General features: G+C 34.5%; 3 protein-coding genes across 4 annotated transcripts; 1 reads left to right on the top strand and 2 right to left on the bottom strand.

Moving 5' to 3' along the window:
- Positions 1–392: 392 nt before the first annotated feature.
- On the bottom strand, positions 393–12,098 carry Dbct (Dihydrolipoamide branched chain transacylase E2). The gene is made up of 5 exons (XM_073974850.1): positions 11,733–12,098; positions 2,193–2,311; positions 1,533–2,121; positions 994–1,464; positions 393–921 (listed from the first exon to the last, which is right to left on the bottom strand). The coding sequence occupies exons 1-5, from the start codon at positions 11,820–11,822 to the stop codon at positions 760–762; spliced, it is 1,431 nt and encodes a 476-aa protein (XP_073830951.1). The 5' UTR covers positions 11,823–12,098; the 3' UTR covers positions 393–759.
- Positions 12,099–16,450: 4,352 nt separating this feature from the next.
- On the top strand, positions 16,451–17,204 carry LOC141397913 (dynein axonemal light chain 1). 2 transcript variants are annotated; one of them, XM_073974845.1, is made up of 2 exons: positions 16,451–16,718; positions 16,822–17,204. In XM_073974845.1, exons 1-2 carry the CDS (start codon positions 16,520–16,522, stop codon positions 17,127–17,129), a joined length of 507 nt encoding a protein of 168 aa, XP_073830946.1. In that variant the 5' UTR covers positions 16,451–16,519; the 3' UTR covers positions 17,130–17,204. The 2 variants fall into 2 exon arrangements, with proteins under 2 accessions (XP_073830946.1, XP_073830945.1); XM_073974844.1 differs by having other exon boundaries at positions 16,451–16,783; positions 16,839–17,204.
- LOC141397912 (translation machinery-associated protein 16 homolog) lies at positions 17,137–18,065 on the bottom strand. The gene is made up of 3 exons (XM_073974843.1): positions 17,932–18,065; positions 17,498–17,870; positions 17,137–17,437 (listed from the first exon to the last, which is right to left on the bottom strand). Exons 1-3 carry the CDS (start codon positions 17,932–17,934, stop codon positions 17,220–17,222), a joined length of 594 nt encoding a protein of 197 aa, XP_073830944.1. The 5' UTR covers positions 17,935–18,065; the 3' UTR covers positions 17,137–17,219.
- Between the last annotated feature and the right edge of the window lie 470 nt (positions 18,066–18,535).

The following is an 18,535-nucleotide window of genomic DNA, read 5'->3' as shown; positions in this document are numbered from 1 at the left end:
ACTTCTCCGATACTTTCACAACAAGACCTCACTACCCAACAACATCACAAGTAACCAACAATTACTCATAGTTGGGTTAACATGGCAGGCGTGCCATTGTCATCCAGGGAGCTAGCCAGGGAGCTAGGCCTTGAGTACAATTGAGTGTTCGTAGTCCGCCAACTGACAGGGGAGTAAGCTGTAATACTGTTGTTCGTCTTTGATCAACAATATGTTTCGGCCCAAAATATTCTCTGTAGAAGTTGAACCCCTACATGTCGTTTCGACTGTATGTCGATCAGCATACAATTCAAAACCTTTTAACCATGAACGTCTGTCTGTCTTTTGGGCAAATACTACTTTTTTCAATACTACTGCTTCTTATTTACATCCAAATATAAAACAATTTCAAATTTCTTCTGTAAATAAATGCGATTTTATTTCTACATAATATTTTTTGTTTTTGTTTATTATCACTTAAACCAATACAGAGATTTGAAAACAACTGGAAAACATGGGTTTTGGGGGAGGGGGTAAATAATTAAAACCATTTGGTTGACTGTAACCAATCTTAAAATTAAAAGTAATATTTTCACTATAAATGCACTTTAAACAGTTACAGTAAACCGGTTCTACTACAAGGACAAACACATAAAACTAAATTTTATGTTTAAGGATTCGGAAATTGAGTTTCTCAAAATCCGTATTAAATGCAACACAACAGCCTTTTCTGGAAGATGTTTGTATGTATAAAGGTCGTAATTTTTCCGTCTTATGAAATTAATTCAACAAAAACAAGGCAGGATTTTCCAAATATTTCTTCCATACATTAGAGAAACTGGCCATGGTAACACCATCAATGACACGATGATCGGCTGACCAACTGACACTCATGATATAGGCCTTGACAACTTCATCCTTTTCGTTGAAACGAGGAATGGCCTGAAAGATAAAGACACATTTTTGTTATTTTATTTAATTTAAAATATTTTAAAGATTTTTGTGTGGACATACCTTAGTACGACCCATAGCACCAATGGCAACCTGGGGTGACATGATACAGGGATGGGTATAGGTACCACCAACAACACCAATGTTCGACAAAGAGAATGTACCATCAGCAAAATCTTGTGGGGTCAAAGTGCCATTGCGCCCTCTTTCGACCAAAGCATTCAAGTCCTTGGCAATTTCAATGATGTTCTTGTTTTGAACATTCTTGATATTGGGTACAACCAAACCTTGGGGTGTATCAATAGCCACACTAATATTATGAGCGCCCTTGTAAATAATGGACTCGTTTTGTTCATCCAAGGAACTGTTAATAATGGGGAACTTAGTCAAAGCAATGGAGGCAGCCTTAATGCAGAAGGGCATAAAGGTCAACTTGCCAACACCATTTTCTTTGGCAACATCTTTCAATTGATCACGGAATTCCATGAGGCGGGTCATGTCGATTTCATCACTGTAGGCAAAGTGGGGAATTTTCTAGAAAATAAGAAAGGGGAAGTTGTTTACACTAAAGTTCAACGTTAAAGTGAATATAAACAACTCACCAATGATTCCGTCATCGACTTAACCATGGCCTTGCGCACACCCTTCAATTGTTCGACACGATCAGCTGGAACAGGAGCTGCAGCTGCCTTGCCAGGGCAAGGTGTTGCTTGTAAATTCTTGGCAGCAATTGTAGGATGTGGTATATTTGTACCAGCAGGTACCATACCCAAATATTCCAAAACATCACCCTTTAGAACACGACCATTTTTACCGGTTGGCGTTACTTTAGACAAATCCACCTTATTCTCTTTGGCAATGCGACGAACAGCGGGTGTAGCCAATGTTATATGACGATTAACTTCTTCATCACTGGCTGCCAAGGGTTTATCTCCAGATTTTTTCGCTTCACTAGATGCCTTACCCTTGGCTACCTCATCATCAGAATCCGAACTGTCAGAGTCATCACCTTCCTCATCATCAACTTCAAAATCTAACAAAGCTTTACCCACCAAAGCAATATCATCGACATTATAATGCAATTTGGTAATTTTACCATCGTAACGACTGGTAATCGTTACAGATGCCTTATCCGATTGAACTTCACAGAGGTTATCGAATTGCTCTACGGTATCTCCGACTTTGACGAACCTGTAATACAAAAACGGAGATTTGAGTTAATAAAAGAAATCATATTAAATCTTGGAGCTGATCCTCCTTACCATTCCTTAACGGTAACTTCACGAATACCTTCACCGATATCACTCAAATTGAAGGAGACAATTTTATCCAGACATGGTGTTAAATGCAAACAACGGAATTGTTCCTGTAAAATGTTGGCCTAAAATTAAGAATAGTATAGAGAAATAAGTTAAAATTTTGAAAATAAGGTAGTAATGTTGATCGTATTAGTAATAATAATTACGTATATTGCGTATACACAATTTATATACATCATACGCTCCCCGTTCGTTATCATGTTTATAGAGATGTACATACATTGGGGCGACCCAAAAAATTTTTTTTTTTTTTTTGTTCAACTCCTAACCCCTAAATTGTTTTCATTTAATCCAGAAACCTTATACAGCTGTAGAAATAATTACATGGTACAAATATAAATATGTCCAAATTTTTCTTAGAAATAAATATGTTTAATATCAATTGTGTAATACATCCAAATAAGTAGTTCATAACCTGCCTGGCGGCTATAATTTGGGTCAGGACCAAATAAGTGACCTACAAAACGGTACGTAATCAAACAATATGCAGATTTTTCAACTTTAAATGATAGATAACTAACAGACGATTTAAAAAAATGTAAAAATTGGAAGTTTTCGTACTGTTCCAAATTTAACACCAAACTTGTCCTTTATTTTGCCGAAGCATAATAAAACACATGTACCTGTTAGACAGATAATATAACGGTGCAATATCATTTAAAGATACATCTTCTTCTTTATTTACTCATCCGTTATTCGGATATTGGTGATCGTACAATAATATTTCAATGCTACATATATGCATAATATTAAATACATATTTATAATTATTTGTTGTTACACAATGATGTTCAGCTCCCTGTTCTTAGCGGCATGTAAAAGTGTGTATTCATCATTATAGCCAGTCCATGTCAGGATATTTTTGAGCCACGTTGTTTCTCTCCTACCTCTTCCACGTTTTCCTTCAATTTTTGCCTTAAGTATTGTTTGTAGTGTTTTGTATTTGTTATTCCGTAATATGTGTCCAAGGTAAGATATTTTGCGCTTTTTAATTGTTGAGATTAGTTGTCGGTTCACATGCATCCTTCTAAGTACTTCGTCATTTGTTATTTTTGATGTCCAGGGTATTTTCAGTACTCGGCGGAATGTCCACATTTCAAAAGCTGCCAATTTCCTTTCATCGGAATTTTTAAGTGTCCAGACTTCGGCAGCATATAAGAGGACTGACCAAACATAGCACTTGATAAACCTTATTTTTGTTGTTACATTTATTTCGTGGCTTGCTAATACTTTTTTGTATTTGAAAAACGCATCTCTCGCTATTTCTATTCGGCTGGTAATTTCTTTGGAGTAGTCCCACCGGTCATTTATTAGAACTCCCAGATATTTAAATGTGTGTACCCTCTCGATCTCGGTATTCTGTATAGTAAGCTTCGCATTTCGATGTTCGTTCTTTCTGCTTACGATCATATATTTAGTTTTTTTCATATTAATTTTTAACCCAAACTTTTCACTTATGAATGCCAGCTTTTCTACAAGTTTCTGTAGACCTGATATGCTCCCAGCTAGTAATGTGGTGTCGTCCGCATATCTTATATTATTCACATATTGTCCATTAATTTTTATTCCAATGTTTTCTCCACCTAACGCTTCTTGAAATATTTTTTCTGAGTACACGTTGAATAGTAATGGGGAAAGTATGCACCCCTGCCTAACTCCTTTTGAAATAACAATTTCTTCAGTCTGTTCACCACTGACGTCGATTCGTGCTTTTTGATTCCAATACAAATTTTTGATGCAGCGTAATTCTTTTCCTTGTACTCCAATTGATGCCAAAATATCCATTAATTTATCGTGTTTAACCGTATCGAATGCTTTCTCATAATCAATGAAACAGATGAAAACATCTTTTTGGGCTTCTCGGCAGTTCTGAATTAAAATCTGCAAACAGAATAGAGCTTCTCGGGTACCCATCCCTTCCTTAAACCCAAACTGTGTTTTCCCCATAGCATTTTCGCATTTGCTATATATGCGTTGATGAATAATTTTTAGAAATATTTTCAGTACGTGACTCATTAGACTTATTAATCTGAATTCACAACAACGTTTGGCACAGTTTTTCTTGGGTATGGCGATGAAAGTAGATTTGAGCCAATCTGCTGGGTATTGACCAGTGTCGTATACATGGTTGAAAAGAGTGATGAGGAGTTCGATATTGCTGGTATCTATTAGTTTTAAAACTTCAGATGGTATTTCATCTGGACCTGTAGCCTTTTTATCTTTTAGGGTTTGTATGGCACGTTCTAATTCTAATCGTGTTATTGGTGATCCTGTTAAAGAATTGTTTATATTATTCTCAATAGGTGCTCGTTGGTCATCCGTGAAAAGTTTTTCTATGTAATCTTTCCATATGGTCTTTCTACCCTCTATATCAAATACTGCTTCGTTTTTATCATTAAATATGACAGCGTTAGACTTTCTTCCATACGTCCCAACAGATTCCTTTAACTTTTTGTGTAGGTTAAAGTCGTCATGTATGGATTGCAGATATTCGATTTCTTGACATTTTCTATTTAGTTGGTCATTTTTTGCTGCGCGGATTGCCGATCTTATTTCCTTGTTTATTTCCCAGTATTTTTCATAATTTTTATTTTTATGCTTAAAGATACATAAAACGAGAAATTTAGATGATATATACCCGTTTCGAGAACGTACAATAGGGTACTATATCGAATGTAATGTTTTGCTCATTGATGTTTTCAGAGAATTTTTCTATTATTTTAGTATTTAACATTACTATAACTTGTCATTTTTAATTTTTATTTCATCATTTGTTTATTTTCTACAATTAAAAGTTATAAAAAGAGTGCACCGTTTGATTACATAAGTTTTTGTTGGTCACTAATTTGATCCAGACCCAAATTGTAGTCGTCAGGCAGTTTACAAACACCTTGTGGGGGATGAGTTTCATCATTTATATTGAAAGTATTTGGTTCTATTGGACAGATCTGATTTTGATCTTGATTTTAAGAAAAGCAAAAAACAATCATGGTATAGCTTTTTTAGATTGCATGATTTCGCTCCATAAAGCACGATTTTATTGTTTCTCAGGGCTGCAGCCAGGGACAGAACCCAATAGGAACCATTCCAATTGTTCCTAAATTGCATGTTTCTTTAATGTACTTAATCCTAAATACATTTTATTTATTTATTTATTTATTTATTCAATCCATATACTAATACAAAAGCCTTCAAGGCAAAAAACAACAAAATATTAAATTCTTATATGTAAAGTTTTTGGATCAAATGGCAAAAAATTAGGTGGTAGGCCTTTCAAAAATATTTTTGTCGTTTTCTGCCGCCCTAATGTAAATCGATAGATTGCGATAAAAACTACGATTTTAAATTATAGCAATAAAATAGAAATAAATTATTTTAAATGTGTTTGGCATGGGAAATCGTCTTCTATACATGTTTTCATTTATCAGTCTATTATTTAGCAAGCATTTGGCGGCACGTGTGCTGCTGCTGCTGTGTGCCTTTTATTTATATTCTGAAAACACAAACGAAAAACAACCCAACATACTAAAATTCATTGTCACAAAAGTTTTTGAATGCTTGGGAAACAAAATAATAGAAACGGGATCTTCTTGAAAACAAAAAATATGCGCGCTTATTGCAGCTTATCTGTGTTCTTGTAGAATATAGTTTTTTCTTTTTACTTTTTCAATAAAAATTATTCAGTAACTTGTTTTCAGAGAGTAAGAGGGATTTTACACTTTGATAACAAAAATAGAGAAAAATGTAAAAAAGACAACATTTAGTAAACTTTAACAATGTAACAGTTGATTGCCAAAACAAAAACATTGGCGCCAATGTATGAAAGAAGAAATAACTCCAAAGCAATGAAAAAGTTCTTAAAATTTAAACAAAATAAATAAAAAATAATTAATATATTAATAAAATAATCAATAAATATAGCTGAATCGTAATATTTATAGTACTTTTCCACAAAAATCAGATAAACATTGAGCAGCTGACCATTAGCAGATGATTATAAAACAGCTGATCGAACTTGCTAAATGTTGCTGGGAAAAATTCTTTTAGCAATTTCTCAGCAAACAACTGCTAAAATTGTTTTCTCACTTCGCTCTCTTTTACTGAAATTTTGTGTAAAAAGACAGCATTTAGTAAGATTTCGTAATAATTATTACAAATTATCACGTAAAAAGACACACCTTATGTCTATACAATTTTTCGTAGTTTTCATATATTCAGACTAAGCGGTATGTTGGGAAACTATCAATAATTTTGTGTTTCCAAACAATTAAACCCATGGCAGAACTACCAGGTAGTGGTATCACACCAGCTGATCGAATATGTAATTTCCCCAACAACATAAAGAAAGTTTCAAAATTTTACGATGCCACTACCTGGGTAATTGTGCCATGATTAAACCCAAAAAATTATGAATATAATTTTAAGGTTTATATTTTATTTTGGAAACCTATCTCGCAAAATCTTTGTTGTGAAAAAGTATTCTGTTGAAGAAGACCCTGTTAGGTATTTTATGAATATAAAAGTATACTTATATGCACTCCGTTAAAAAGGTCTTCTATTGCAAGAATACCATTTGAAGGTCTTCAGCGGAATGAGTATTGTTGTAAGCCTTCTAAAATGAAAAGTTTTTCATGAGAAGAATATCGTTTATAGAGTTGGGTAATCTAGTTCCTTGTACTAGTTCAAAAACGTATGAGTAACATCATGAAATATAACGTGTAATATTAAGTATACACAGTTTGTTCAAAGAAAAAATGTGGGCCATTGGAACTGAGAAGTGAACTAAATAGTTTCACATAGTTCCTTTGGCACAACTCTAATCGTTTATGGGAGGTGATCAATGATCTTCTATGGAAAGAACATTACAGGATATTCTTCCAAAAAAAAAAGATCTCTTATTTTTCTTCTAAGTGATGTTTTTCTATGGGAATTACTTATCATTTTAGAACTCATAAATTTTGCGTAACACGTGACCCAGCCAATTCAACTTCCATATAAAAGGTTTACCAACGGAACTGATAACTGATTACTCCGGTGCAGAAAAGTTTCCAACTCAAAACGTTTGAGGTGTTACCACCAGTTGTAAATCTCAAACAAAATAAATATTTTTAAGTTTTTACAGATATCTGCCAAACATTTTAATTTATTTTTTTGTCTTTAAGGGGGCATTTTTGAGGATTTTTGTTGAAAAGTATTAAATGTCAAATGGCCGTCTACGTAACACTGTTTTCATTTATGAGGTTCGCGGTGTCCACTCTGTTTGTGGATTTATTAAGTACGTCATAATGTAAAAAAATAGAATCCAACTGTTTGGTCATAAATCCGGTCCAAAAAATGTTTAATAAAACTCCCAGCCCCAAAAATTTTTTTTCTTGTAATTTTCTTGAAAGCTAGCAATTTTAGTGGACCTTTTTCACTTGAACGGGGCACACCTTGAACTACTTTCGGTATATATTTTTTTGAAAAATATTGCGAAATTGGCTGGACCGATCATCACATATTTTTGTGGGCTTTTTATTAAGTACCTAAAAATCTTGTCTTTATCTTAACTGATAATAAATACTTCCTTTAAACGAGTCATCATGTGACGTAATGGTTGTTCTTTCCAAAACATTTACCAATGTTTACAATAATAATTGTAATATCCTGTGGCAACACACAATTACAGCAATCTCGGCTCGAAAATCTGTAAGTTTTCTACCTTCTGGGAAGACAAAAATCCAATTCGGTCGAAAAATGTGACTAACATCTTCAAAAAAACCTTAAATGGGGGCTACGCTTATATTGGAGCTATACCAAAACGTGGACCTATTCTGTCTGTTGTTTTTTTGCAAGGGATTTGTTGTACCTGTATAAATGTCTTGTACCTTTAGCGAAGACTAAATACTAAATTTCAACTATTCCGGTTTAAAGAGAGCGAATCGAGAGAGACATTTTGACAGTTCTTTTACTGAGATTTTGCAAATTCTTGCTGGACAAATTTCTTCTAGCAAGCACTTGTAACTCTTCTTCTTCCTGAAGACAATCAATCAGCTGTTTCTAATTATTCAGTGATTTATGTTTGTGAAAATTAAAAACAATTTTATTGTGGAAATAGCAAGCCTAATTGATTTTTTTCCGGATAACAAAGTTGTAAAGTGGAAAAATTTCTTTTTTGGGTCATTTTCTTATTTATTTTAAATAAAATACAACATTAGGTCTGTCTGGTTACCCTAAAATATTGTAACAATTTGTACAAATTTTTGCTGAAAGTCGTCTGTTAACACAAAAAACCACCAAAAGAGAGCAATTCGAGAGAGACATTTTGACAGTTCTATCACAGTTGTGAATATAAAAAACAATTTTATTGCGGAAATAGCAAGTCCAATTGTATTATTTTTTTGTAGAACAAAGTTGCGATGTGGAAAAATCCATTTTTGGGTCAATTTCATTTTTTATTTTTTATTAAAATACAACATTTTTGCTTTCGTTGGTTCCTTCATTGATTGCTTGCTGGTGTTTGCTGGGAAGGTGTCTGTTTACTTTTTATAATTTTTTAGCAAAAGAGAATAAAAACTCCTTACTCTCTGAGAAAGTTCTTGCTGGAGAAGTAACCAGACAGACTTATTTTTGTTTTCTTTGGTTCCTTCGTTGACGGACAAACTGTTCTGTTTTGGCAAGTCAGCTGATTGCTTGCTGGTTTTTGCTGGGAAGGTGTCTGTTTACTTTTTACAATTTTCTTGCAAAAGAGAATAAAAACTCCTTACTCTCTGAGAAAGTTCTTGCTGGACAATTCTTGCTGGGAAAGTAAACAGACAGACCTATTTTTTAAGCTTGAGTTATGTTTATACCCTACAGCACTATGTGGTTACAAATTATAATGTAAAAAGACACAGCTTTTAATGAAAACCAGTGGTCAAATACTGGTAAGTCAAGAATTCCATTTGTATTTTGTTAGGTTCCACTTGTAATTCGAATTATTTCATTAGTAATTCGAAATATTTCATTTGTAATTCGAATTATTCCATTTGAAGTTCGAAACCAAAAATTATAAAAAAAATTGGTTGAATTAGTTATACCCTCAGCCTTTAGGCTAGAAGGGTATATACAATTTGATCCAAAAAATGTCTGGCTTGTGCGCACGATAACTCTCGAACAGCTCAACAGATTCAACTGAACCAAATTTTGAGTATCGTAATACTTTGTCCAAACTTAGTTTAAGTTCGAAGATGAGCCATATCGGTCCACTCCTTCTGGTACCTCTCCCACAAAAGTTCAAAATTTTTCTGTAAAATGGTCTGAACGATAACTCTCGAAGGGAGCAATCGATTTGGTCAAAACTTTGCACATCGTATTATTATTCCTTCCAGATATAGATCTGGGTCGAATATGAACTATATCTGTCTACTCCTTCGGGTACCTCCCACACAAAATTCGGATAAAGTGAAGTTTAAGGGCTCCTCTCGGATGGTTTTGCAATTTTTTCAGTAAGTTTTCCATGCGGCTACCTTTATGACGGTACAATTTTTTTCTTGCGGAAGTCCATACTTCCTGAGATATGGGCCTAAAAGCTCCAAGAAACCCTGACGGCAGCAACCAAAATGGCAAATCCGCAAGATAATCCTCGCAGGGAATTTCTGATTGGTGCAGGCTTTGCACATCGTATTATTGAAATATGGATTGTATCGGTCCGCTACTTCGAGTACCTCCCACACAAAATTCGGATTAAGTGAAGTTTAGGAGCTCCTCTCGCATGGTTTTGACTCTTTTCAGTAGATTGTTGGAGCGGCCTCATTTACAATGGTACATTTTGTTCCGGAGTAAGTCAATACTTCCTAAGATAATGGCCCAAAAGATGGCCTGTCGGATATTGTGCAAGATAACTCTAAAACTTTTTCAAAAATGTCTTTCAAACTTATTTTAACATAATTTAATATTTTGAGTCCTTTATGAGGAAGTTTGGTTGCCAAAAATGTTTGGTATATGTCAATGATTTGGTATAAGCCAACGTTACGGTACCTACAGATTTTAAAGCAAACTCGTGATATAAAATCAATATATTTTATACACCGCATAATTATTGTGTTTGGTTTGGTTTTGTTGTTTTTTTCTTGGTCAGTGGCTGAGGATATTTCTCCGTCAGCACAGCTGACTGATACGTACTTGTTTTATATATATTTTTTTTTTTTTTTTGAATTACAAATGAAATGTTTCAAATGGAAGAAAACGTATCTCAAATGGAATAATTGGAGATACAAATAGAGTAACAAATTACAATGAAAATTATACGAATTACATCTGGAAAAGGTGTAAAAAGTGTTTGCATTTTCAGTGTTGCATAGTGTTTTCATCAGATAGTCATTCAAATATATTCCAGAGATTTCAGGATTGTTAAAAAGTAGCCACCACTTTCACGCGGAAGAGACAAAACTTTAATACTTCTATTATTGTTTTTTAAGCTTGATGTTATTATCACTTTGATGATTGATTACTTTTATGAACTATCAGTTCAAAAAATTATATTTGGCTATTTTTATGTCAAAATATTTTAAGTTTTATTGAAGTGATGTGTTTGAACTCCGTGATAAGGAGGTGCCATAATATTAGGATTAATTACAAAATAAAGCGGGCAGAACAACTTTTTAAATATTTTTTACGTAATGGTCATTTTGAAAAAAATATCTACAAAACAAAATTAACCAATTTGTCATAATTTCAAGGTGTCTGTGAATTTCAATATATTGAATTTTGCAAACTCATCCAACAGTTTTTGGAAAGAAAGACGTTGGGACATCTACTTATACAGTTTTTTGTTATTACTTGAATACTTAAAACTGATTAATCTTATCAATGATGTTTCATACAATTTAAAAATGTTTTGCAATTGAAACTATTTTTAAACTATTTGGTGTGGTCGCTTCAAGTAAATAAAATGATCAAAACAAATGTGTAACTAAGGTAAACAAGTGAGAATATATTTTTTTAATTCTCACTAATTTCCAAACCGACTACACTAACAAATTAAAGTCTAAAAAAAACACAGAGTAACAAAGTATTTTATGATCACCGTCGTCACTACGAAAGAGTTTTGGGGGGCACGGCTGGTCTACACTACCACCTGATAATGAACACATGTTTCAATTGGAGTCCATGTTGTTGTCAAGTTTTATTCTTTCCCTTCTTCCACAGCTATTGTTTTTTTCTGTCTGTCTTCTCCATTCATAGAGACAGATAACACCAATTGTCTCACACTAAAAGAGCGATTCTAGTGCTCCCTCAACTTGTTTTTTATGGTTGATTTGTGCAAACTGTCAGATTTTTTTATATTTTTATTTGAACGCATTTTCTTCCAAGCGATTCTCAACCGAACTGGCTGACGAACAGAGAAATTATCGCAAAATTATGTAATGGAAGATTTCTTTTGTATGAAAAAAAAAACACTGAACATTTAAAGAATAAAAATTAATATTATGTTAAATTAATATCAATTAACGATAAAATTACTTTGGCAATATTGTTGTTATTCAATTGACGTGGTAAATACTTCTTTAGAACTGCTACGGCATTGCGATTTCTCAAAATATGGGCTGACATTATATTTTTGAATTTGAACACAAAACACTGTTTTAGGGTTTTTCGAATTTTTAACTTTTTGCAGCCAATTTGTTTTTTTTTATGATGTTTTATTTAAAATCCAATTGTCCAGAGAAGAAAGCAACACGTCCGCCGAAGCCAAGATAACGTTAGCAACTAAATTTGCCTGTATTATCGTGTCTTTTGTGTGTAGTTCAGTTCTCCACTCTTCTCGGTTTGTTTTTCCATTCAATTAACATAAAGTTATTGTGGAATGGACGCTCGCTCAGCAACAACAGCTGGTTTAATCTCAGATACTTTTTGACGTTTGTGCGTCGAGAAAATAAGATCACACAATTTCGAGAACCACCGCATGTGGAGAGAATTGGCGATATGTTAGGAATTTTAGAATGAGCTACATTAAAATTACAAATATTGTTTTGAGAAATATTCTTAACAGAAAAGAAATGTTGAATAATACATTTCATTGATAAAATATTCTGACCCCTCCCCTGAAGCCAGTATGCATTTCTTTATATTCTGGAATTTTAAAAACAATTTCAAAAAAAAAAAATAATAATTCAATTACAGCTAATTAAATTAGCTACAAGTTATTTCTTTACTAAATAGATATTTCATTATCTACAAGGAACCTCAGGAATGCCACTCCTTCGGGTACCTCCTCCACAAAAGTTCAATATTTGTCGCTTTAATAATGAGCACTATAACTCTCAATCACAGGCTTATGTAGGTCAGGTTCGAATATGAACTCCTTTGCATACCTCCCATACAAAATTTGCAGTTTAAGGACACGTCCTTAAATCATTTTGAATTTTTTTTAGTCGGACGGTACAATTTCTTGCGCAAATCTATACTTTCCGAGTTAATGGGTCAAAAGTTTTGGAAAACCCCACATGCTGCGTTAACACAGCCCCAGTGATTCGTCGTCAGAACACGAGACTCCTCTTAACAGTAGCAGCATCCGCAGCACTTAACACCAGCCGTTGCTGTTCCAATTTCTGAAAATGCATCCTTTTGGAAATTTAATTGCAGTGGACTCCGAGGTAAGATCGAAGAAAAATGGACTTTATGAGGTGGAAGAAACTCATGAAAAACTGCAGTAGAGCGTTGTGATGGCTACAACGTACCAAGAAAGGATTGCACCAGAAGCGGCAATGAGGGATTAGTTTGCTATTGCGCCAGTCTGTTCAATATAGACCTGTATCGCTTGAGTCTGCCTCTTCTCACGAGGTCTTGTCTAAAGAAGGCTTCAAGCAGTAATTTCTTACCCATATAATGTCTTCTCTTGTCTAAAGAAGACCTCAAAAAGACTTCTCTTGTCTTTAGAAGATCTCAAAAGGTATTCTATTGTCCAAAGAAGGCCTCAAGTGGTCTTCTCTTGTCTTTAGAAGACCTCAAGAGGTCTTCCATCATCTTAAGAATACCTCAAGAGGTCTTCTCTTGTATATGGAAGACCTCAATAGATCTTCTCTTGCCTATAGAAAACGTCAAGAGATCTTTTCTTGTCTAAAGAAGACCTCAAGAGGTCTTATCCTGTATATAGAAGACCTGAATAGGTCTTCTCTTGTGTGTAGAAGACCTCAAGAGGTCTTCTCTTGTTTGTAGAAGACCGCAAGAGGTCTTCCCTTGTATATAGAAGACCTCAAGAAAAATTCTCTTGTATATAGAAGACCTAAGGGGTCTTCTCTTGTCTATAGAAGAACTCAAGAGGTCTTCTCTTTTATATGAAGACCTCAAGAGGTCTTCTCTTGCCTATAGAAGACGTCAAGAGGTCTTTTCTTGTCTAAAGAAGACCTCAAGAGGTCTTCTGTTGTATGTAGAAGACCTCAAGGGGTCTTCTCTTGTTTGTGGAAGACCTCCAGAGGTCTTCCCTTGTACATAGAAGATCTCAAGATGTCTTCTCTTGTGTATAGAATGCCTTAAGAGGTCTTCTATTGTATATAGAGGAAATCAAAAGGTATTCTTTCGTATATCGAAGACCTCAAAAGGTCTTCTCTTTTATATAGAACCTCAAGAGGTCTTCCTTTGTATGTATAAGACCTCTAGCGGTCTTCTCTTGTCTATAGGTATTTTTATACCCTCAGTATTTATGCTAACGAGGGTATATACACTTTCATACGGGCAAAATGTGCCTTATCGAAATAATGGTTTTAGACCCCAAGTATGTTTGGACGAAATGTGTTTCAGACAATTTGGAGTCGATTTAGCAATGTCCGTCCGTCTGTCTGTCTGTCCGTCTGTCTGGCTGGCTGGAGCGAACGATAACTCTCGAACGGATGAACCGATTTGGTCCCAAATAAGGCTTTCGCAATATTTTGTCCAAACTTAGTTTAAGTTCGAAGATGGGTTATATCGGTCCACTCCTTCCGGTACCTCAGACACAAAAGTTCGAAAATGTTCGGAAAATTTGTGCGCACGATAACTATTGAAGAGAGTAACCGATTTAGTCCACACTTTGTAAAGTTGAAAGTGAAAGAAGTTGTCGTGAAAGTTCTACCAGACTTAGATGAAGTTTAAATATGGACTCAATCGGTCCACTCCTTCGGGTACCCCCCACACAAAATTTCGGAAAAGTTCAGTTTAGGACCTGCTCTCGAATCACTTTGATTTTTGTTGTAGTAACATACGACGGTACAAGTTTCATAAGGGGCAAATCCATACTTCCTGAGAAAATAGCCTGAAAGCTGCAAAAACCCCCTATGACACCGTGTGTAGTGGTTGGAACGCAAGATAAATCTCGAACGGATCTGCCAATTCGGTCCAAAATTTGACTTTCGTAATATTTTGTCCAAACATAGTTTAAGTTCGAAAATAAACCATGTCGGTCCACTCCTTCAGGTACCTCCCTCACAAAAATTCAAAAATCTTCGGAAAAAATGTGCGCATGATAACTGTTGAAGGGAGTGGCTGATGTAATCCATACTCTACATCCTAATATATCTACCAGATATATATCAGGTTCGAATATGGACTATATTTTTGCACTCCTTTGGGTACTCCCACACAAAATTTCGGATAAGTTCACTTTAAGACCTGCTCTCGAATCACTTTGATTTTTGTTGAAGCGATTTGCATTCGCTACCTCCATTACAACGGTAAAAGTTTTTTCAGGAGCAGGCCCATATTTCTTGGGAAAACACCCCGAAACTTTGGTTCTCCTAATATTTTGTCAAAATTTAGTTTAACTTCTAAAATGGCCCATATCGGTCCTCCCTAAGGGTACCTCCCCCACAGAAGTTCAACATTTGTGTTAATTCCTAATCCACATTTTTGTCGGCAAGTTCAAATGTTGAAAAAGGGCCACAAAATTCTGAAGAGACGCTAAATACATTCTATCTGTCCGTAGATGAAAGTTTCAATTCACATTGGCTGAGGGTATACCTCTGTCGGCAAAGCCGACTGACACTTTTTTACTTGTTTTGTTTATAGAAGGCCTCCGGAAATATGTATTTTCTAGTCTATAGAAGACTTCAGGATGTCTTTTCTTGTCAATAAAAGTCATCAGAATGTCTTTTCATGCCAATGGACCTCACGAAGTCTTGTCTTGTCTACAGAAGATCTCTCTTGTCTATTAAGGCCTCAAGAAGATTTCTTTTGTCTATAGGAGACTTCAAGAGGTCTTCTGTTACCTATACAAGACATCAACGGGTCTTTTCTTTGTCTATAGAAGACCTCAAGAGGTCTTTTATTGTCAATAGAAGACCACAAGAGGTCTTCCCATTTATGTATATAGAAGACCCCAAGACATCTTCTCTTGTCTACAGAATACCTCAAGACATTTTCTCTTGTCTATAGAATACATCAAGACGACTTCTATTGTCAATAGAAGACCACATCATTGCCGAAGTCTCGAAAATGGACAGTGTGGATACCAGGTCGCCAGTAGCAGAGAATCTTGAGGCTTTACTCCTCACCAGCGCCAGAAATAGTACTCCAATTGTCGATCATCATTATGGGTTTTGTAAGCTTATCAAAAATCTTTGATATTGTCAATCGGTTTAAGGACATCGAGCAGATAACCCTCCGGTCAAATATGATAATCAATTATATGTGTGGAATTCAGGAACAAGAAGGACAAGCCCCGTAGAGTGAAACAGGGAGTTCCCCGAGTGGGGTGGGTCGGTTCTCCGGAACTGTTTAACCTCTACCTCTCCTGTATTCCACCATAACAGATTGCATTGAGATAGTTATGCATGCGGATGATTGTACGATTTGGCGTCAAATACTCCCTGATGCCATTTTTGAAAGGCTAAAGCCCTATTTGACTGATCTTAGCTCCATTTCGGCGCTATAAATATGCAAATTATTGGGACACATCCGCTAATATTGCAAACTGCAATATATAATGCCATATAGTTATTGTAGAAAGTGCCCCCAACATAAATATCCGCCACTAAATCTACAGTCACACTTTTCACCACAGGGATTACGGAGTTGAACACTGAGCTGAATTTCATGGTCGATGGTAGCAAAATTCCGATGACTAACTACCCCAAGATACTAGGGGTCACATTCGACAGGATGTTGTCGACGTCCGCACATTGCAATAAATACTTCCTCATGTCTTCATTGAATCACCTACATGGGTATTTAAATTAAAACACTCCAACACTCCACTTCACCAACAATTTTGTTTACGAAACTTTGAAAAACTATTCAAAACCCAAAACATACGTTCTCCACACAATAACTTCCGAATGGCTAAAGCAACAACAATCAAGGATGCCCTAACGAAATGGGAAGAACGTACAAAGGAAGATTCTACAAAAGCTCTAGATATTGGTTTGCAATTTCAATGGCCACCAATTGAGAAAATGGATGGAACCTTAAACACCCTATTAGAATGTCGTAAATTAAGTTTATCGTCGAATATGATTGAGAAAATAACAGGAATTGGTAATATGAAAAATTTGCGTATACTTTCGTTGGCAAGAAATAATTTAAAGGCCATCAATGGCATTGTAAGTTTTCAAACGAAATCATAGAATTTTTTTTTCAGATATCCAATTTTTCCAGGAACCTTTAGCCGATACATTAGAAGAGCTGTGGGTTAGTTATAATGCCATAGAGAAAATTAAACCAATAGAAGCAATGAAAGCCTTGAAAGTATTTTACATATCAAATAATTCTATTAAAGATTGGGCTGAATTTAATCGTATGGGTGCTGCTCCAAGACTGGAAGAAATTTCATTTATTGGCAATCCTTTGTATGAGTCAATGGAGGAGAGTAATTTTCGCAGTGAAGCGATACGGCGTTTACCAAATCTAAAGAAATTAGATGGTGAACCGGTTATAAGAGGAGATTAAACTGAGATTTTTGTTTGGTTTGGTTTTTTATTAATAGTTTATCTAATTAACAAAATAAATCTACATTCTAGTTTATATGTACTTTCATTACTATGATGTTTCCATAACTTCCTCAGCTTGTTGTTGATTATTTGCTGCTGTGGCTTCTGTAGGATTTCCAGATGTGCTGGATGTTTCATACTCTTTTTTAAGTCTTTGTAACATATTGTGTGACACTAAATCCAATTTCAAATGTTGCACATTAATGGCACTACCATCCCAATCCAAAAGGGATTTAAATTTAAATGGATCACATAAGTTTAACATCTCTGAAAGATTATAAAAAATTTTAAATGTGTTATTTTAAAACATAGTGATGTTGAACTTACCCATTCCACCAGCCTTGTACTCGTTAATCTCCTTTTCTAATGTAATCTTTATAACATCCTCTCTTGCTTTGTGTTGATTAGCTCTGTTTTTACTAATCGATTGTTTCAATGCGATTTGTTCGAGTTCTTCATCGAAACGTTTCAGGTACAATTCAATAAGTTCTTCAAATTCAGTTGGTGTCAGAGGATGTTTACGTCCTTCTTCGATATGTTCCAAAAACCAGGTCAACTTTTCTCCCATAAGATTTGACTTAATTGCATGTCCAAGTCGTTGTTTATGTTTGTTGTTTTGGCGTCGGGCTTTTTTACTCAGAGCTTTGGTTTTACGACTATTGGGATGTTTACATTTTTCCAATTCTTTACGTAGATTTGTCTAAAGATAATTTTCAATTACTAATTGAATAAAAATAATGTATTTTTTAACAAAATATTACCATATTTACTACAGCGACTTCGATGTTGTTTTCTCACGAGCACGTTGTTATTGTTTTGTTTTTATTTGACAAATGTTTTCTTCTTATTATTACTATTTCAGTCACCGAAATTGATATCACTATTTCATTATATAAATTGATGAAACGTTATAAGGCAAGTTAAATCTTAAAGAAAAGCTTCAGATTTTAGTCTTTTTTGACTCAATGTGAAATATTAATTAATTAATTATAATTAAAAACATGGTTTAATTAAATAGGTTAGCTAAAGCTATCTGACGGTTTAAATTTTTTCTTTCGAGTGTTCCTAAAACTTCAAAATTATATACACAATCTGTGAATGGGTGTGTGCTGTTTGAAAAATATGTCAAACAATTTTAAAAGCAATAGAATTCAATGATTTTTAAAATTGTTTTTAGAACATTTGTATGGAAGAAATTCTTCAGCTTTGCATTGAAACAATCATTTCATCATATCCAAAATTCGATTATGTGGGGAAACTTTGACACTTCATTCATTTTTCGCGTTTTTTATAAAATGCTCAAAAAATGTATTGTAAACAACCCCACTTGTTGCTTTTATGTTTAGTAATTTTGATGTTTTAGGA

Source organism: Musca autumnalis, unplaced genomic scaffold, assembly GCF_047663935.1.
Source record: "Musca autumnalis isolate F117 unplaced genomic scaffold, ASM4766393v1 scaffold_3, whole genome shotgun sequence".
In the NCBI taxonomy this organism is placed as follows: Eukaryota; Metazoa; Arthropoda; class Insecta; order Diptera; family Muscidae; genus Musca; species Musca autumnalis.
This window is presented reverse-complemented; position numbering and strand designations above follow the sequence as displayed.